At 48.8% G+C, this 16,358-nt stretch overlaps 1 protein-coding gene across 3 annotated transcripts in view; it reads right to left on the bottom strand.

The window, feature by feature from the left end:
- The window catches only part of SLC4A5 (solute carrier family 4 member 5), a 97,611-nt gene that overhangs the window by 55,825 nt on the left and 25,428 nt on the right, over positions 1–16,358 (bottom strand). For 2 of the 3 annotated variants that reach the window (XM_045979541.1, XM_045979542.1), the window contains exon 4: positions 10,766–10,895. In XM_045979541.1, the coding sequence (XP_045835497.1) occupies positions 10,766–10,895 (130 nt within the window). Of the gene's footprint in view, positions 1–10,765; positions 10,896–15,732; positions 16,095–16,358 lie in introns of those variants that run through there. The other variant, XM_045979543.1, reaches the window with a different exon arrangement.

Raw genomic sequence — 16,358 nt, 5'->3', positions numbered from 1 at the left:
CCAGACAAGTAGGCACCTCTGTTATAGGCTGTTCTGGAGTGAACCCCGCATGCTTTCACGGCTGACTAACTCCCTGTGATTGAAAGTCTCTCATTTTGCTAGCATAGAGGTCTCTTCTAAGGGCCTTTGGTTAAGCAGTGCAGTTTGGGCATTACAGGAGAATCAGTTCTCAGAAAGCGCACTCAGTGGTTAGCTGGGAGCAACGAGGCAGAGGTGTGTCATTCCAGGAGTGTGGTCATGGAACGGGGATGGGCACTCTGCTCCTGAGGTCATGCATTTGGTGAGGGGTCTGTCCTGCTGCATATCGTATCTTTATTCAGCAGTAAGACGGAGCCCACAGCTAAGTGAATGCCATCAAGCACAGCAACTGGCAAATTCCTACCTGGTTCCTTCAGGGAAAGGCTTCTGGAGCCAAATCTCTCTGAAGACCACTTGTCTGTGTGTCCCAGAGTTTTTGTAATGACCTCCAAAGGACTCTCATTTACCAGCTTGTCAGTTCCCCTCAGGTCTCCTCCTCCCCACCTCTCAGAAAAGGCACCCTTCTCTCCCTGGGTACTCTCTCTCCCACCTTTGCTATTCAGGCCCTTGTCCAAAGGTCACTTCATCCACGCAAAGCCTCCCCAGGGACCCAGCTTGAAGAGACTGCTCTTTCCTTTCACTACCATCCCATCCCGTGCCATTTATCACATAGCACTTAATATAACAACAGTGGCTAAAGCTTACTGGGCACATACTATGCGCCAGGTATTATACTAAGAACTTCGCATGTATTATCTCACTTAATCCTCAAATCAGCGCCTTGAGGAAGGTCTGCTACTATTCTCATTGTCCAGGTTAGTGCTGAGCAGGGAGCCCAATGCGGGGCTCGATCCCAGGACCCTGGGATCATGACCTGAGCAGAAGGCAGACGCTTAACGACTGAGCCCCCCAGGCACCCCTGGTATTTATATTTTTAAAGGGTAGTAAGAAAGGAGGAAGAAAACTAGAAGAAAAAGAGGAAGAAGAGATCCTATATAAACAGAAAGCCTAAAATACTATCTGACCCTTACAAGAATTCTGTTGACACCTGCACTAGATCATAAGCATTTCCAGATCAGATTCATACATGTCCATTTCAATTCTCCTGTAGAACCTGACACAACATCCCCTAAAATGCTTTTAGAATGAAAGGAGAGAGGTATGGATAAGATAGATTTTCCAAAGGTCCAAACCTTCCACATTTCTGCTACCCTGGATTTGGTAGGATCAATAGGAACTGATCCAGGGGAGTGGTGACAGTAGTTATCCATGTACGGAGACCGGATGTGACTGGTGAAGTGCTTGTCCAAGAGGGGGCAGGTAGGCAAAACTCCCACCTATACTCTCGTGGTGGCCTGGAGACTTCTGGAAGTTCCGCTTGGCATTAGAAACACAACTGCAGCCATAGACTAGGTTACATAAAGTGCACATCTTTGCTACTACAGATGTGCAAAAGACATATTTGGGGTGTCTGCTCTGCTGCCATTCATGGGGATAGGTCCGTAGGCCATGCCCAGCCCTCCCCCTAGCTCCCCATAACTATAAGATCTGGGTCACAGTGTTGGGACAACCAAAGTTGGGCAAATCAGATGCTCTTTGAAGAATTAGGAATTGGGACTAAGAAATTGATGCACATTGTGGGACGGTCCCTTGAGTAGAATAGGTGTAAACTTAGAAGCTAAGGGATAGCCAAGGACAGAGACAAAAGGAAGGGACAGGAACAGCGGCAGAAGAGGAAGACACTGCTCAGAGACAGGCAGAGACCAGAAGCAGAGAGAGAGAACAGCCTGGCTTCCTGGGTTCAGGCCTTGACATACCTGACCGACCATTCCCGGGTACCATGAGGCCACCCCATATTCGGTTGATGTTCCCTCTTTTTGCATAAGTTAGCTTGAGTGGGCTTCTGTTATTTGCAGCCTACAATGCCCCTAAATTGACAGGGACATTTCCCTGTCCCTTGGCCATCCTACAGAGGCCCTGCCAGCTCCCTTGAGCTTAACTGTGCTCGTGAGGCTGGGTATATCAGATGGGAAAGCTCCTGCCTTTAGCACAAATGCCTGACAAAGGGACAAAGGCCCCTTTTCTGGGTGGTCTTTCCCTTCAGCATCTGTGGAATCGGACAGTTCTGATCCTAACAAGACAGGAGACATAACCACCAGAATCAGTTGGTGGACCTTGTTTTGATTAGAAGTTGCAAAAACCAACAGTAATGCTTTTGAGAAAATTAGAGATATTTGAAGGTAGACTAAATATCATATTAAGGAAGGGCTCTCAGTTTTGTTAGGAGACAAAATGGCATCGGCGTTGTCTTTATAGAAGAAGTCTAATCTCATCAGGTTGTGTACTAAAATGTTTACAACATGCAGGATCTTCTTTAAAACATTGCGGCAAAAGAGAAACAACAAAACAAAATTCCTAAATGCAAACTAAAAAAAGCGGTGAAGATAGATCCAATATTAATCACTGATGAAGCTGGGTAATAGATAGGTGAGGGCTCATTATATTGTTCTCTCTATTTTTTGTGTTTGAAACTTTCCATAATAAAAAACTATAGACAGACAGCTATTTAGATATTTAAAAGTTAAAAATATATATATTTGGATTTAGACAAATACATATTTACATTTATATGTATATGTGGATGAATCAACTAGTGTCTTGGCAGGCAAGGTGGTCTGATGATAGGCTTTCTCCCCCGACCCCCACCAACTTCTTTTTTTTTTTTTTAAAGATTTTATCTATTCATTTGTCAGAGACAGCATAATCTGGGGAAGGGCAGGCAGAGGGAAAAGCAGGCTCCCTGCTGAGCAAGGAGCCAGACACAGGGCTTGAACCCAGGACTCTGGGATAATGACCTGAGCCCAAGGCAAGACACTTAACTGACTGAGCCACCCAGGCTCCCCTTCTCCTCTTTTGCAACTGCAACTGAGGGAGCCACCCAAGGATGTCCTTGGTTGTGGAGAGGTGATCCTTCCTGCTGACCAGCCTCTAGGGGCTGTGTGGAACTGTCAGCCAGTCAAGCCACCTCCAGGAAGCCTCCTGCCCTCTCTCCTCACTTAGCAAGCCTTCCTGGCTAAGTGGTTAGCCAGCTAACCCTAGCTTACTGTCCTGAGTCTACCAGGTGATGGCGTTGTGTCACTGCCTGGCCCTCCCCAAGGGCGGGCTGGTGCTTCGCTAACCAGTCTGCAAGCACTCTAAAGCTGGCCCCTCCTGGGCTGTTAGGCCTCAGGGAGCCCCCACCCTGAGCTGTGCTGACTAGACGTGATCAGGAAATCCCTGGGGGACACACACCCTGGCTCAGGCCCCCAGTCTGTGTTTACACGGCTCACAGGTGAGAGCACTGGAGGCAACCAGGGCCTCAGAGGCCTGGGGAACATTGCCTACTTCTACCTGGGCTGCCATCCAAGTTCTGATTCGTACAAAATCACTTTTTCCCACTTACCCGGCGTAAGTGTCAGGTATCAGGGTTTGACTAGTGGAGGGAGAGGAAAGCACCATGTCAGCTACTGGATGTGAAAGCGGCTTGATAAAGACTGTGAGACTGTTCAGACCAGCAACTAGTCAAGGTCAAATAACCTTGAAAACTTTCATGGGACCACAAATCTCCATGCAAGGCTCAACGGCAGCCAAAGGAGGCCCCAGACCCACAGATGCTCACCTTCCTCAGGACCACCTGGCCACCAGCAGCTTCCGCAGTCTGCTCTTCCACTCCCCGCCTTGTCCAACAAGAGATGGTTCTGGCAATCACCAGCCCTCTCTAATTCCCTCATAGGAGCCCCCAGGCCTCGCTGCAGCTGCCCTGCCCTCTGCTCCTTCCTTCTGGCCTGTCACACAGAAGGGGTGGGGCCTTCCAGCTGGGGGCTCAGGGCCCTGTCCCCTCCACCCAGCAGCTCCTCGCACACTCACGCATCTTTGCACCACTCTCCTTCATCTATCTGGCCCCTTTCCATCAGCCTTCGGTATGCTCAGATCGCTCAAGCTTACAAAGAACAAAAGCCTCCCTTGGGAGACCAAGCTCACTGCCACCTTTCACAGACAAGCATCTTGGAAGAACGATTCCACTGAACCCACCCTCATCATCCTGACTCTTTCCTCCACCCTCTGCCCCACGTCACCCCTGAGGACTGCTCCCGTCTCTCCATCCTATGGATACTCTTCTGTTCCTCTCCCAGTGGTGGTCACTCCTTCCATCTTGAATGTCTCCCTGCCCCTGGTCTCCAGGGTACAGCACTCCTCTTATTCCCCTCCTACCTCTCTAGTGGCTCCTTCTCAGTCTCCGTGGTGGGTTCTACTCCCTTCTGCCCACCCCGCAAACATTAGTGACCAGGGGGTTCTTCCCTGGGAACTCTCTCATTTCATGATCTCAGAGCCAACCTTACCCTTTTCTATGGGTTTGAGTCCCATCTAGATGCTGAGCATGGACAAATCTAGCCTTCTCCACTCAGCTCCAGACCTCCGTGGCTACCTGGTGACCTGCTGGACACCTCCACCGGCAGCTTCCAACAGATCATGTGCCAGGGGGCACTCATCATCAGCATCCACCAGAACAAAACAAAATGCCCAACACAATGAAAATTTGCTCTTCCTCCTGGGTTTCCTATATTGCTACCACAAGTTACCCGCTTGCTCAAGCAGGAAAGGTGGACATCTCCCTGGCTATCCTGGTCCCCCGTATGCCACCTGTTACTAAGTCCTGTAAATCCTCCCTGTTAAGACAGGTCTCAAATCCTGTAAAAAGAGCAGTGGCTGCCAGGGATTAGGAAGAGAGTGAGATACGAATAAGCAGAGCACAGCAGATGTTTAGGGCAGTGAAACTACTGTGTAGGAAATAATAATGATGGATACACGTTCTTACATATTTGTCCAAACCCACAGTAGGTGCAACACCAAGAGTGAACCTTCATGTAAACTCTGTGCTCTGGGTGATGGTGTGGCCATGTAGACTCAGCAACAGTGACAAATGGACCACGCTCATGGAGTGTGTTCGTCACAGGGAAGGCTCTGCCCATTCAGGGGCTGGAGGAAAATGGGAACTCTGCACCTTCCACCCACATTTCTTATGAATCTAAAACTGCTCTAAAAAATAAAGTATATTTAAAAGGAATATATATATTAACACACACACATATAATATATATATTAAATTACATGCTCAAAATATATTAAGTTATCTGCTCAAAAAAAAAAAAAATCAGTCTCAAATCAACCCCTGCTCTCTGTTCCCACTGCCAACATCTAGGTCTGTGGTCCCATCTTTCACCGGGACCAGCCTCCTGGGATAGGCCCAGCCTTGCCTCTTTTCATACAGAGCCAGAGTGCCTCTCCCAGACCATCCTGCTCCGCTTCCCCTCAGTGCGAGCTCCCACTGAGCTCAAGTTCAAACTGCAAATACGGCGGCCTGCGTCGGCCCTCCACGACTGACCCCACACTGTGCAGCCTAGCCACAGGCATTTCTGCCCCTTCATCTGTGGGTCTGTTCTCCTGGTTCCTGGGCCTCTCCTTTCCCCCGCCATACCCTCTCCTGGCTCACTTTGACCTATCTTTCCGGTCTTAAGGGGAACACCTCTTGCTCCAGTTTGTCTTCTTTGAGCCCTGCTGTCTGGGCTGGGTGCCCCCACACTGTGCTTTCACAGCACCCCATCTTCAAATGCCTGTTTATCCACTTTCGTGCCCCATTCGACGGAAAGCCCAAGTGAGTCAGGATGGCATCTGCTATGCTCATTTTTGGATCTCCAGCAGCTGGCTCAGGTTTACAGACAGTAAACACTTTGTAAATCATACTTAAACGAATGAATGAGGTTTGCGGACTTTTGTGCTAAGAGCTCTCAGCTTCCTACTCCGCTTTTAATCCGTAGAGTGGTCCTGAGGGAGTAGTGAGGCCAGAGGCTGAGGGTGGATTCTGCCCCAGACTAAGCAGGGAGATGATACTAGGAAGGCGTTCTACAGGACTGTAAGTGGGAGCACTTTAAAGCTGAGACAAAGTTCAGGCTCTCCTCTCTATCACACATGGAGTGTACAAGCATTCCTGCACAGAGGATGCTTTTGAAAATATGCTGATTTGGTTTGACCCAACTAAGCCGACCCACTTTTCCTGCCCTTCCTTCCACCCTTTCCTGGTCATCACAGGAATGTCTTTAAAGCACAGGTGTCTCATAAGAGCCTCTGCAAAATGGGGGGTGCCTGAGTGGCTCAGTGGGTTAAAAGCTCTGCCTTCGGCTTGGGTCATGATCCCAGGGTCCTGGGATTGAGCCCCACATCGGGCTCTCTGCTCAGTGGGGAGCCTGCTTCCTCCTCTCTCTGCCTACTTGTGATCTCTGTCTGTCAAATAAGTAAACAAAATCTTAAAAAAAAAAAAAAGAACCTCTGCAAAATGGCCAGTCACCAAACTGGAAAGAACCAAGATGCCCTTCAATGGACGAATGGATAAAGAAGATATGGTCCATATATACAATGGAATATTATGCCTCCATCAGAAAGGATGAATACCTAACTTTTGTATCAACGTGGACAGGACTGGAGGAGATTATGCTGAGTGAAATAAGTCAAGCAGAAAGAGTGAAGTATCATATGGTTTCACTTATTTGTGGAACATAAGGAAAACACGGAGGACATGGGGAGATGGAGAGAAGTGAATTGGGGGAAATTGGAGGGGGAGACAAACCATGAGAGACTGTGGACTCTGAGAAACAGACTGAGGGTTTTGGAGGGGAGGGGATGGGGATTGGGTGAGCCTGGTGGTGGGTATTATGGAGGGCACTTATTGCATGGAGCACTGGGTGTGGTGCATAAACAATGAATTTTGGAACACTGAAAAAAAATTAAATTTAAATAAAAAAGAACCTCTGCAAAGTTCACTTTTTGATCTGCTCTGAGTTGAGATCAGAGACAGCTTGGATTTGTAATTTTCTCTCATATCTCTTAGAAGGCTTTATTATTTTTTAAAAATTTTATTTATTTATTTGACAGAGATCACAAGCAGGCAGAGAGGCAGGCAGAAAGAAAGGGGGAAGCAGGCTTCCCACAGAGCAGAGAGCTCAACACAGGGCTGGATCCCAGGACCCTGGGATCATGACCTGAGTCGAAGGCAGAGGCTTAACCCACTGAGCCACCCAGGCGCCCCTAGAAGGCTTTAAACTCTGGCTATCTCTGGGTAACCCCAAAGGGCCGTCCACACTTGGGTAGGTTATAGCCCAGGTCACTCTTCTCTTGCTGTCCTTGCAGCCAGGCCGACTTGGACCTGAGAGAGGACAGCATTCTGGGTAAGTTGTTTGCAGAAGTGAGGGGCTGTGTGCCCCCACCCACCTGACCCAGCCCTCCCTTCAGGCAAGGTCAGGATCAGCCAACAGCCAGCTTCATTTTCCTCCCGGGAATGCTGAAGAGACAGAGTAGTAAAAATCTATCTTATTAACAGCCTGACCTACCAGCATTGATCACATCAGAAGTGACGCCTGCATACACAGTCCCCATTAACGTGCACAGGGGCAAGGATTCAGTGGAGCTCAAAAAGCCATTTAAATCCGTCCAGGGGTGACTCCTTCTCCAAGGGCTCAAAACATCCCCCAAACTAATAACCCCCAACAAAGCACCACCAGGGAAAATTCCTTGCGGATTTGAGATTTTCACTCTGTGTTAATCTCCTAACTCAATAAAGCAAACACTCCTGAAGCAAATTAAATGCTTTTATTAAAGGGTCCCCTCCTCCGTTCCCTTTGATGTGGGTATAGGCCTACAACCCTCCCAGGGCCTGAGTGTCTGTGTGAGGGGTTGTCCACTCCCCAAACCACCATCGTTTTCTCCCATTACCCCAAGGAGGCCAGAACCCCCTAGGATTTGCAGATTCTTGGATTCTGGAAACTTCTAAGACCTCTGGCTTCCCTGTCAGCTGAGGGAAATGCTTCCCATTCTTTCATGGGGGTGTGGCCTGGCCCCAAGCACTTCCACTGCTGCAGTTGACTCAGAAGAGTCTCCAGCACAAGTGTCCAGGCCAAGGTGGACTTGTTGGCCAATGGTCAAGCCCTTCCTCTGACCTCTCTATAACCTTGTTGGTCAAACCTCCAACAGTGAGGTGAAAAACTGAGGCGACTGGCTGGACAAAAGATTAAAGAAGGCTAGGTAGAGAAAGGGGGCTCCAGGTAGGGAGGTCTGAGCTCCTCTCCTCCCACTGTTTCCAGCCCCCAAGTTGACCCCCAAGCTGCTTCTCCCTCACATCTGCCTGGAATTGGGTTCAGCCATTTTAACTTCTTCTAGTCATCACTTTTTTTTTTTTTTAAGATTTTAATTATTTGTCAGAGAGAGAGAGAACACAAGCAGGGGGAGCAGCAGGCAGAGGGAGAAGCAGGTTCCCCACTGAGCAAAGAGTTCCATGCTGCAGGATTCAATTCCTGACCTGAAGGCAAACGCTTAACCAACTGAGCCCCCTCAGGCGCCCCTAGTCATCACTTTCCTCTCACTGTTGGTTTGAGGTCCACAGAGGACCCTTTCAGGATCACCACAGATGCTGTCCTCAGAAAGCCTACCTCACAGGGAAACCCAACAGCTTGTAGATGGTTAAGGATCAGACTCCTTTCTATTTCAGGAGGAACTTGCTTCTACAAACATCATCTCCTACAGTTTACCAGTTTCATCACAGGGTCTACAGTGCAGAAGGCACTATGGATCTATGCTCAGACCAGAAACAGTATTTTGTCTATGGTGACAGACAATTGGGTCTCTGAGGGCCGAGAGGCATTCTTAGCAAGGGTTCTGTGGGCCTGCATGATAGGTCCTCATGGAGGGTCTGGTCCTGGCATTTGTTGCCAGGGGCGGTCCTGGATGCAGATCTTGCCCAGCGGAGAGAAAATGCTCTTCTTACGGGGTCTCTGAGAAGGCCCCTCTCAATGTTCCTTCTATCAGCCCACCTTGGACAAGACAGGGAGGAGCAGCACTAGCTCCTCAGATGCAGTAAGCCGCCATCGCCCAGACTGGGCTCTGGTCATGCCCTCTCTTCTCAGCCCTGAATAGATGCCCTGGTCTCTGTGGCTATCTCCATTTATCTCCCATCCCAGTGAAATTGCCTCTAGACTCATGTATTCCCATGGAAACCCAAACAGAGCCCCTGGAAGTTGGGGGAAGGGAGGAAGTTAGCTGAAAAAATGAGGAAACATGACAAAGTGCATAAGCCCTCAGGCTGGGGTCAGACAGACCCGGTCTAGAACTCAGACTCAGCAGCCTGCACACTCTGAGACTTGCAAGCTATTTCCCCCTCTAAACCTCAGTATCCTCATCTATAAAATGGGGATAATCTAGCTCCCACTTCCTCATGATCATTGTGCAGCTTACATAAGATAAGCCTGTAAACTCTTGAGCATATAGTAAGGGCTTGCTGAATGGCTCATAAATAGAGGCTCCAGGGCTTCCAGACAGGGATTGGGGCAGGCTGTGAGGCTAGAATTCATTTGCTCCCGGAAGCCTGCAGGATCTAGTGGTCCACCCAGTGGCCTTTCTTCTAGGAGAGATTTGAAGGAGGCGGCTTGGGGATGTTCAAACTTGCTATCCTCACTCTAGAGAGCAACTGACCAGGTGAGTGAGGTTGGTGGGTGAGGGAAGAGCCCAGGCCATGGATGGAGCCTCTGCCAGGATCTTGGCATCCTGGTGGCCCCCAGGGCCAGCCAGTCCCGGACACAGGCATTCTCAGCTGGGGCAAAAGCAGCCCCAAAGGAGTCTTGGGGAGCAAAAAGTTTTAGGTATTACCATGATTTATGGCATTCCAAAGTTCAAGCCAACCTGACTTAAAACATGTTCCTTAGTATTTAATTCCTCTGAGAAATAAATACTAATTTAATAAAGTTAAATTTAAATTAAAAATTTCTTGGGAGTGAGGGGCACACTAATAAAAAAAAAAAAAAGAAAGAAAAATTGGTATGGCCCAGTTTTTGGCCTTTCTCAAGCTCCTACCCAGCCACTTTTTGGCCTTTCTCGAGCTCCTACCCAGGAGCAGCCCTTCTTGCTGCCTCCTACCATAGCCTACCTTTTCCTTAGACTCTTGGCAGCATTTGGTGTTGCTGACCAGTCCAATTAGAAAGCAACCGTATCCCAGGCACTGGGTATGGCCAGCACTACTCCTTACTCCAATCCTCCCCTGGCTCCACGTCTTCACCACGTTGTTCCCCAACAGCCTTCTGCCTCTTCTGCTTCTGCTACCCCTGTATACACAGTCAGTTCCTCTGTCCCAACCCCTCCACAGAGTGGAGCCTCCAGAGCTCCACTCTGCTTGTCCCAACCCAAACTCTGCTGAGTCTCTTTTCTTCAGAGGTCCACCAGACCTCCCCACCTGGATTTTTCATGACAAACATTTTTCTTCCTCTAGGAAGCCTTACCTGCCTACCCCAGCCCTATTGGTGTTTTCCCTTCTCCTTTCCCTCAAACTATAGCATTTAGTTTGAACCATTTGACAAGAACGTATATATGTCCTTTTATTATTCTCTCATGGCCTTATGGGTATCTGTTCTACTTTCCCACTTGGGTTTTAATTTGAGAATAAAGACAAAGTGATAAGTATCTGTTTGCTTATTTGTGTCCAGCCCAGTTCTGGACACCAAGGAAGGCCAACATGGAGGTCTTTAGGGCTCAGGGAGTGCCCCAGCAGGATGCAAGGTGCAAGACGCCAGTGGTCAGTGGTCCTTCCCACTAGGAAGGTCAGCTCAGCCTGGGCCCCAGGCAGACTGCAGTGGGAAGCCGCCTTCTCCCTTCCCCTGGGGATCTGCCTCACCTGGCTGACTCCTTCCACTCCATCTGGTCTCCGTCGTGCTGCAGGGTGTCCATTTCTGTGAAGAGGGTGGGGTTGGGAGCCTCATCTTCCTCCCCCAGGATGTCCTGGAGCTGCTCAGCAGCTGGAGACCCTGCAACAAGAGGACAGCAGGGTCTTGTGAAGGGCCCAGAAGAGGCTAAGGGCTGCAAGGCCAACTGAAATGGAGCAGAAGCCAGGCTCAAGGGAGATATAATTTAGTAAATTTAGTAAAATTTAGTAATTTTACTAAATTTAGTAAATTTAGTAATTACTAATTTAGTAAAACTAAGTCCTCACACCTCTGTGGGTTGGATGTGGGTGAGATTCTTTGAGATAAAGGGCATGACCAGATTTTTTTTTTTTAAACTTTATTTATTTGACAGACAGAGATCGCAAGTAGGCAGAGAGGCAGGCAGAGAGAGAGGGAAGGGAAGCAGGCTCCTCGCTGAGCAGAGAGCCTGACATGGTGCTCGATCCCAGGACCCTGGTATCATGACCTGAGTTGAAGGCAGAGGCCTTAACCCACTGAGCCACCCAGGCACCCCAGGATGACCAGATTTAATCTACATTCAGACTCCAGGGTCTGGGAGTCAGATGACAAGAAAGAAGGATAGAAAATGGCCAAAGCTGGGCAGCAGCAAGGGTGGAAAACAGAAAAGTAAGAAGTGAGAAAAACTCTGACCCAACTTCAGCATAAAAAAACCCAGAAAGACCCCTCTTCCCACTGGATCCCAAACCAGTCAACTCCCAGTGTTGGCCTTAAAGGGCCGGTCAGCCTGTGACAGGACGGGCTCGTACCTGTGTGCAGCAGGAGCCCACCTCCTTCTCGGGCACGGTAACAACCTATTCCTGAGCTCCCACTCTGCTTCCCAACTCCCCAGTGCATGTCACCTCCTGGCTGTTTCTCAGGCACCTTCCAACACTAAACATGTACCCTGCCCCAAACATGCTCCCCATCCTGCCTCCCTCCTTCTTTCCTCCCCCTCCCCTTCAAAAAAAGAAAAGATTATACTTATTTATTTAACAGAGAACACAAGCAGGAAGAGCAGCACACAGAGGGAGAAGCAGGCTCCCCGCTGAGCAGGGAGTCCGACGCGGGCCTCGATTCCAGGACGCTGGGATCATGACCTGAGCTGAAGGCTGACTCCTAACCAACTGAGCCACCTGGGCATCCCTTTTCTTTCCTTTCTCTTACTCAGCATTTCATGAAAGTTAACTATATGCCAGGCATTGTTCCAGGTGTTGGAAAACAAAGCTCAGATAAAGGCCCATATATGCCATATATCCCTCTTGAATGTCTGTTCTAGTGGTAGAAACAGACAAAAACAGGTAAAAGGATAAATAATCATTTCAGGTACTGATAAGAGTCCTGAAAAAAAAGAGAGAGAAAATAAAGCAACAGAGAACTACATTAGAAAGATTGGCTAAGAAAGACCCCTCTGAGGAGTAGGTTTACATTGTGACTTGGAAGAAGAGACTGTACCACTTCTGCATCTCTGGAAAAAGAGTGCTCTGAATGTTTCAAAGACTTTGAAGTGAGAATGTGCTGGCCCTTGTGTCTAGAGCAAGACAAGAGAGGCAGTACTTGATGTGGAGAGCCTCGGTTAAAGGCATGACTGTCCGCCCAACTGTACAGGCTAGATACCCTGGAGTCATCTTCACCTCAACCACTTTTTCTCACCTGTACCCCTCTATTGAAAGTTTTCAAGAATATTTCCCTCTTCACCAATCCCTTTGCTTCTGTTCCAGTTCAGTCTCTCATTGATTGTCTCCTGGGCTTCATCAACTCTTCCCCTTCCCCCAAGCCCCTCTGTCCCCTCAATTCATCATCCCCACTGGCCCTCACTTATTTCTCCGTGGATTCCCAGTGGTCAGTTTTCAACTACTTTGTCATCATACTCCCAACTCTTGACTTCCCAGTAAAACATGGCAGCCAATGCCCAAACAAGAATTCATTGGCCCAGTCTTCACCTCCACAGGAACATCCTGGGACACAGGGAGAGGCAGTGTGATACTGTGGTATGGTGGAGACAAGGCGCACAATGGGTTTGCAACCCAGCTAGACATGGGTATGAATCCAAGAGCTGCCACTTGCTTATAGGTGTTCAGTCTGAATGAGCAGGGTTGTTGAGAGGAGCAAGGAGATAAGTCAGTTAAGGAGAATAAGACACATGACAAGGGCCTGCAGTGTAACAGGTGCTAATCCCCTTCACCACCAACCCCAGCACCCAGGCTCATGAGCCCTGCTGGAGAAAACCATCCAGCTGTGCAAATGGAGGGTCTCCACCCTCAGCAGGTCTCAGAAGTGCAGCCACCGCCCACTCATCCTTGTCAGCGGCGTGTCCCGTGTCCCTTGATGCCATTCATACCCTTGCTCCTCTCTTCAAGCCTCTTGATCCATCTCCTACCCACTTCACCAAGGAAACAAAGGCCTCAAGATGTGAAATCCACTGCTGTCTCCCTTCTAGTTTGTCTGTACCCTTACCACTTCGTAGTCCATTTTTGAACAAAGGAGTCCTTCCTCCAGCTTAATCTCTGGCCACATTTATTCTCTTCTGCCGGACCGTTATTTTATTGACTATCCTTTCTTCACCTTGATTTTCAGCTTCGTTTCCCCACTCTTTTCCTCCCAGACTATAAACAGTTCTTCTTACCCTAGAACGCTCTCCCCTGACTCTACCTGCCTTCCATGCTCTCCTGCTCTCCTTTCTCTCCAACTTTCTGATGGAGAGGTCTCCACTTCCTCCTTACCCAATCACGTTCCAACCTGCTGCAACTGGTTCAGCCCACCTCTCTAAGTGACAGAGATTTCAAACTGGCCACTCTGTGTTTAATTTAGTCCTCACAGAGTATAACAGTTTTTGAAATAATTGCTAACATAAAGAATTGTGAGATTTCATTTAAGAATCCAGATTTCTGACTTCCCTTGAAGATTCAGATGTTCTGAGGACTGTGCCTACATTCCTGCTTGGCACCGATCACTTGTCACTAAGGCTGAGTGACAGCTGCTTTCTTCAGGTGGGTATATGCATTTTTAAAAAGTCCTTTTATTTGAATACAGTTGACACAAAGTGTCATGGGCAAATGCATTTTAATTTGCTAAAATGCTCCCTCCTCTACCCTGCTAATCTCTTTTATGCTACACACCTGAGTTTACAACCATGCCCTGAGATCACTCTTGCTAGCTTATTCTCAAACCAATTAGTTAATAAAACCAGGCAAAACAACAGGTCTGGTTTATCTCTTTGGGTCATCAATGGTGGTGACTGCTCCCTCTGGACAGACATGCTACACTCTTGGTTCTCATAACAAAGTACTTTCTTGATATTTTTGTCCTATCTCTTTGAGGACTCCTCAGTATTTTTCCCTGGCCCCTCTTGCCTGTCTTACTTAAATCTTCATCTTTCCCAAGATCTTTCCTTGGCCTTCTTCTCTTTTCTCTTTCTAAACTCTATACCATCTTGTGTTCTTTATGGTGTCACCCTATAGATGAGGTCCCCCAGGTCTCCAGACTCTGCTTGTATTGATCCAGCAGTCAACTGGATTACTCCATCTGGGAGTTCTGCAGCCTTCCCAAGTCCACCTCAATATATTCAAACCACTTTCCTTATTCCAACACCCCAACCCTGCCCTTCTCGATTTTGAATGATAGCCATGCTAGCTCTCCAGTCATCTAGGTAAGAAATATTGAACTCGCTCCTGAAGCCTCTTGCTCTCTCACCATTCATGTCCAGACACTAACTTCTTTCCCTTGCTTCCTAAATACTTTTCAGCTCTCTCCTTCTTACCCACTGCCACCATCTTAGTTCAGGTTCTGATTATTTCCTGATCCTATCACCACGAGAGCCTCCTCCTACTTCTACCTTTGGTTGCATAATCCACCCCTACTCCATATGTGGCAGTGAAGCTTGCTTTTAAAACATTTCAGACATGGGGCGCCTGGGTGGCTCAGTGGGTTAAAGCCTCTGCCTTTGGCTTGGGTCATGATCCCAGGGTCCTGGAATCAAGCCCGGCATCAGGCTCTCTGCTCAGCAGGGAGCCTGCTTCCTCCCCTCTCTCTGCCTGCCTCTCTGCCTACTTGTGATCTCTATCTGTCAAATAAATAAATAAAATCTTGAAAATAAAAAGAAAACATTTCAGACATGTTCACATGACACACTACTGGGAGTTATGGTGTTACTTGGGCAGCACCATAAAATATTTTGCATATATGGGTTAGAAATAATTTACTATCAAAAAATACTATTACTTTATCTGTATATGGCTCATTCTACCTCATTTACTTAAAGGAATTTTATTTCTGAATTTTTCTAATACTTTAAAATAGTCTTTTCATTGGGTTATTGACTGCTGAGGCTTGCTAGCAAACCTCAAAAGTTAAGGAAATTTTATAGAAGAAAAACTAGCAATGGAACACATAACCTTATTTTTTCTTTAGATTGGGAGAAGACTAAGACTCTGATTCTGAGGACACACCAATTCTCCACAGAATCAGAATTCAAAAACTACCCTCTTAAAATGTAGACTTGATTGTTACTCTCTAGGTAAAAAACCCTTAATAAGCTCTGTATTACCCAGAGCCTAGGGTCTAGGACATGGCTGAAAACATCCCTTGTGATCTGGCTCTTCCCTGCCTTTTTAGGTTCTACCATGTTCCTCGGCCAGATGTCCTAGAGCCCAGTCACCCTTAACCCCAGATATCCTTGGCCGCAGCCACCCCAGACCCCAGCCACCCGCAATCCCAGACAGCCTGGACTCCAGCCACATCAGACCACAGACAGCTCTCTGGAGAGAAGGGCACCTCACTCCTCATGCCTACTGCTCCCTAGGTCTGGAATTCCCCTTCCCCTTCAAGGCCAGGTAAGAAGACAAACAGATGCCAACAGTCCTGGGGAGTTGAGACCCGGCGGAGAGCAGGATGCCTGAGGCAGCCCTGAGTGTGGCATTACCTGCTCCCTGGGACAGCTGAGCGCTGGGGTCTCCGGCTGTTGGCACTGCCTCTGGCCCCAGCCTGCCTCTGCTGCCGGCACCCTGGCCACTGCCTCCAAACGTCCTCTTCCCCAGCGGCTCACAACAAACTCAGTTTTGTTTCCAGTTCAGCACCAGGGGAGGCGTCCGGAGAGAAGAGGGAGAGGGAGAGAAAGAGAGAGACAGGGAAGGAAGGGGAAAGAAAGGCTGGGGAGGTGTATGCGGGAGAGGAAAGAGCTACAGTAAGTGTGACAGAGATCGTGCGTAAGAGAGACTGTACTGAGGGCGAATTCAAGCTAGGGCGGGTGTGAGAGAGAGAGAATGTGAGAGGGAGCAGTGTGAAGGGCGGGGGTCCTCAAGGGCTCAGCGGCGCCGCAGCGGCGGGGGCTCCCCAGGGGCGGGGGCGGCGGCAGCGGCCGGCCTGTGAAAGGGCGCTCGGGACTGCCCCGAGCCCCCTCCCCCGCGAGGGCTCCAGGAGAGCCCAGGCGCTTCTCCTCAGGCCCCTTTATAAAGGCAGGGCTGGAGTTTGCCGGGAGACTCCCCGGGGCCTCCTTAAGAGCCTTCGACGCGGGTGAGCTCGTCTGAGAGCGGCTGCCAAGGCAGAGTT

The sequence above is a fragment of the Meles meles genome, chromosome 15 (genome assembly GCF_922984935.1).
Source record: "Meles meles chromosome 15, mMelMel3.1 paternal haplotype, whole genome shotgun sequence".
Lineage (NCBI taxonomy): Eukaryota > Metazoa > Chordata > Mammalia > Carnivora > Mustelidae > Meles > Meles meles.
Note: the sequence above shows the minus strand (reverse complement) of the source record. Positions and strands in the feature narration are given on the sequence as shown.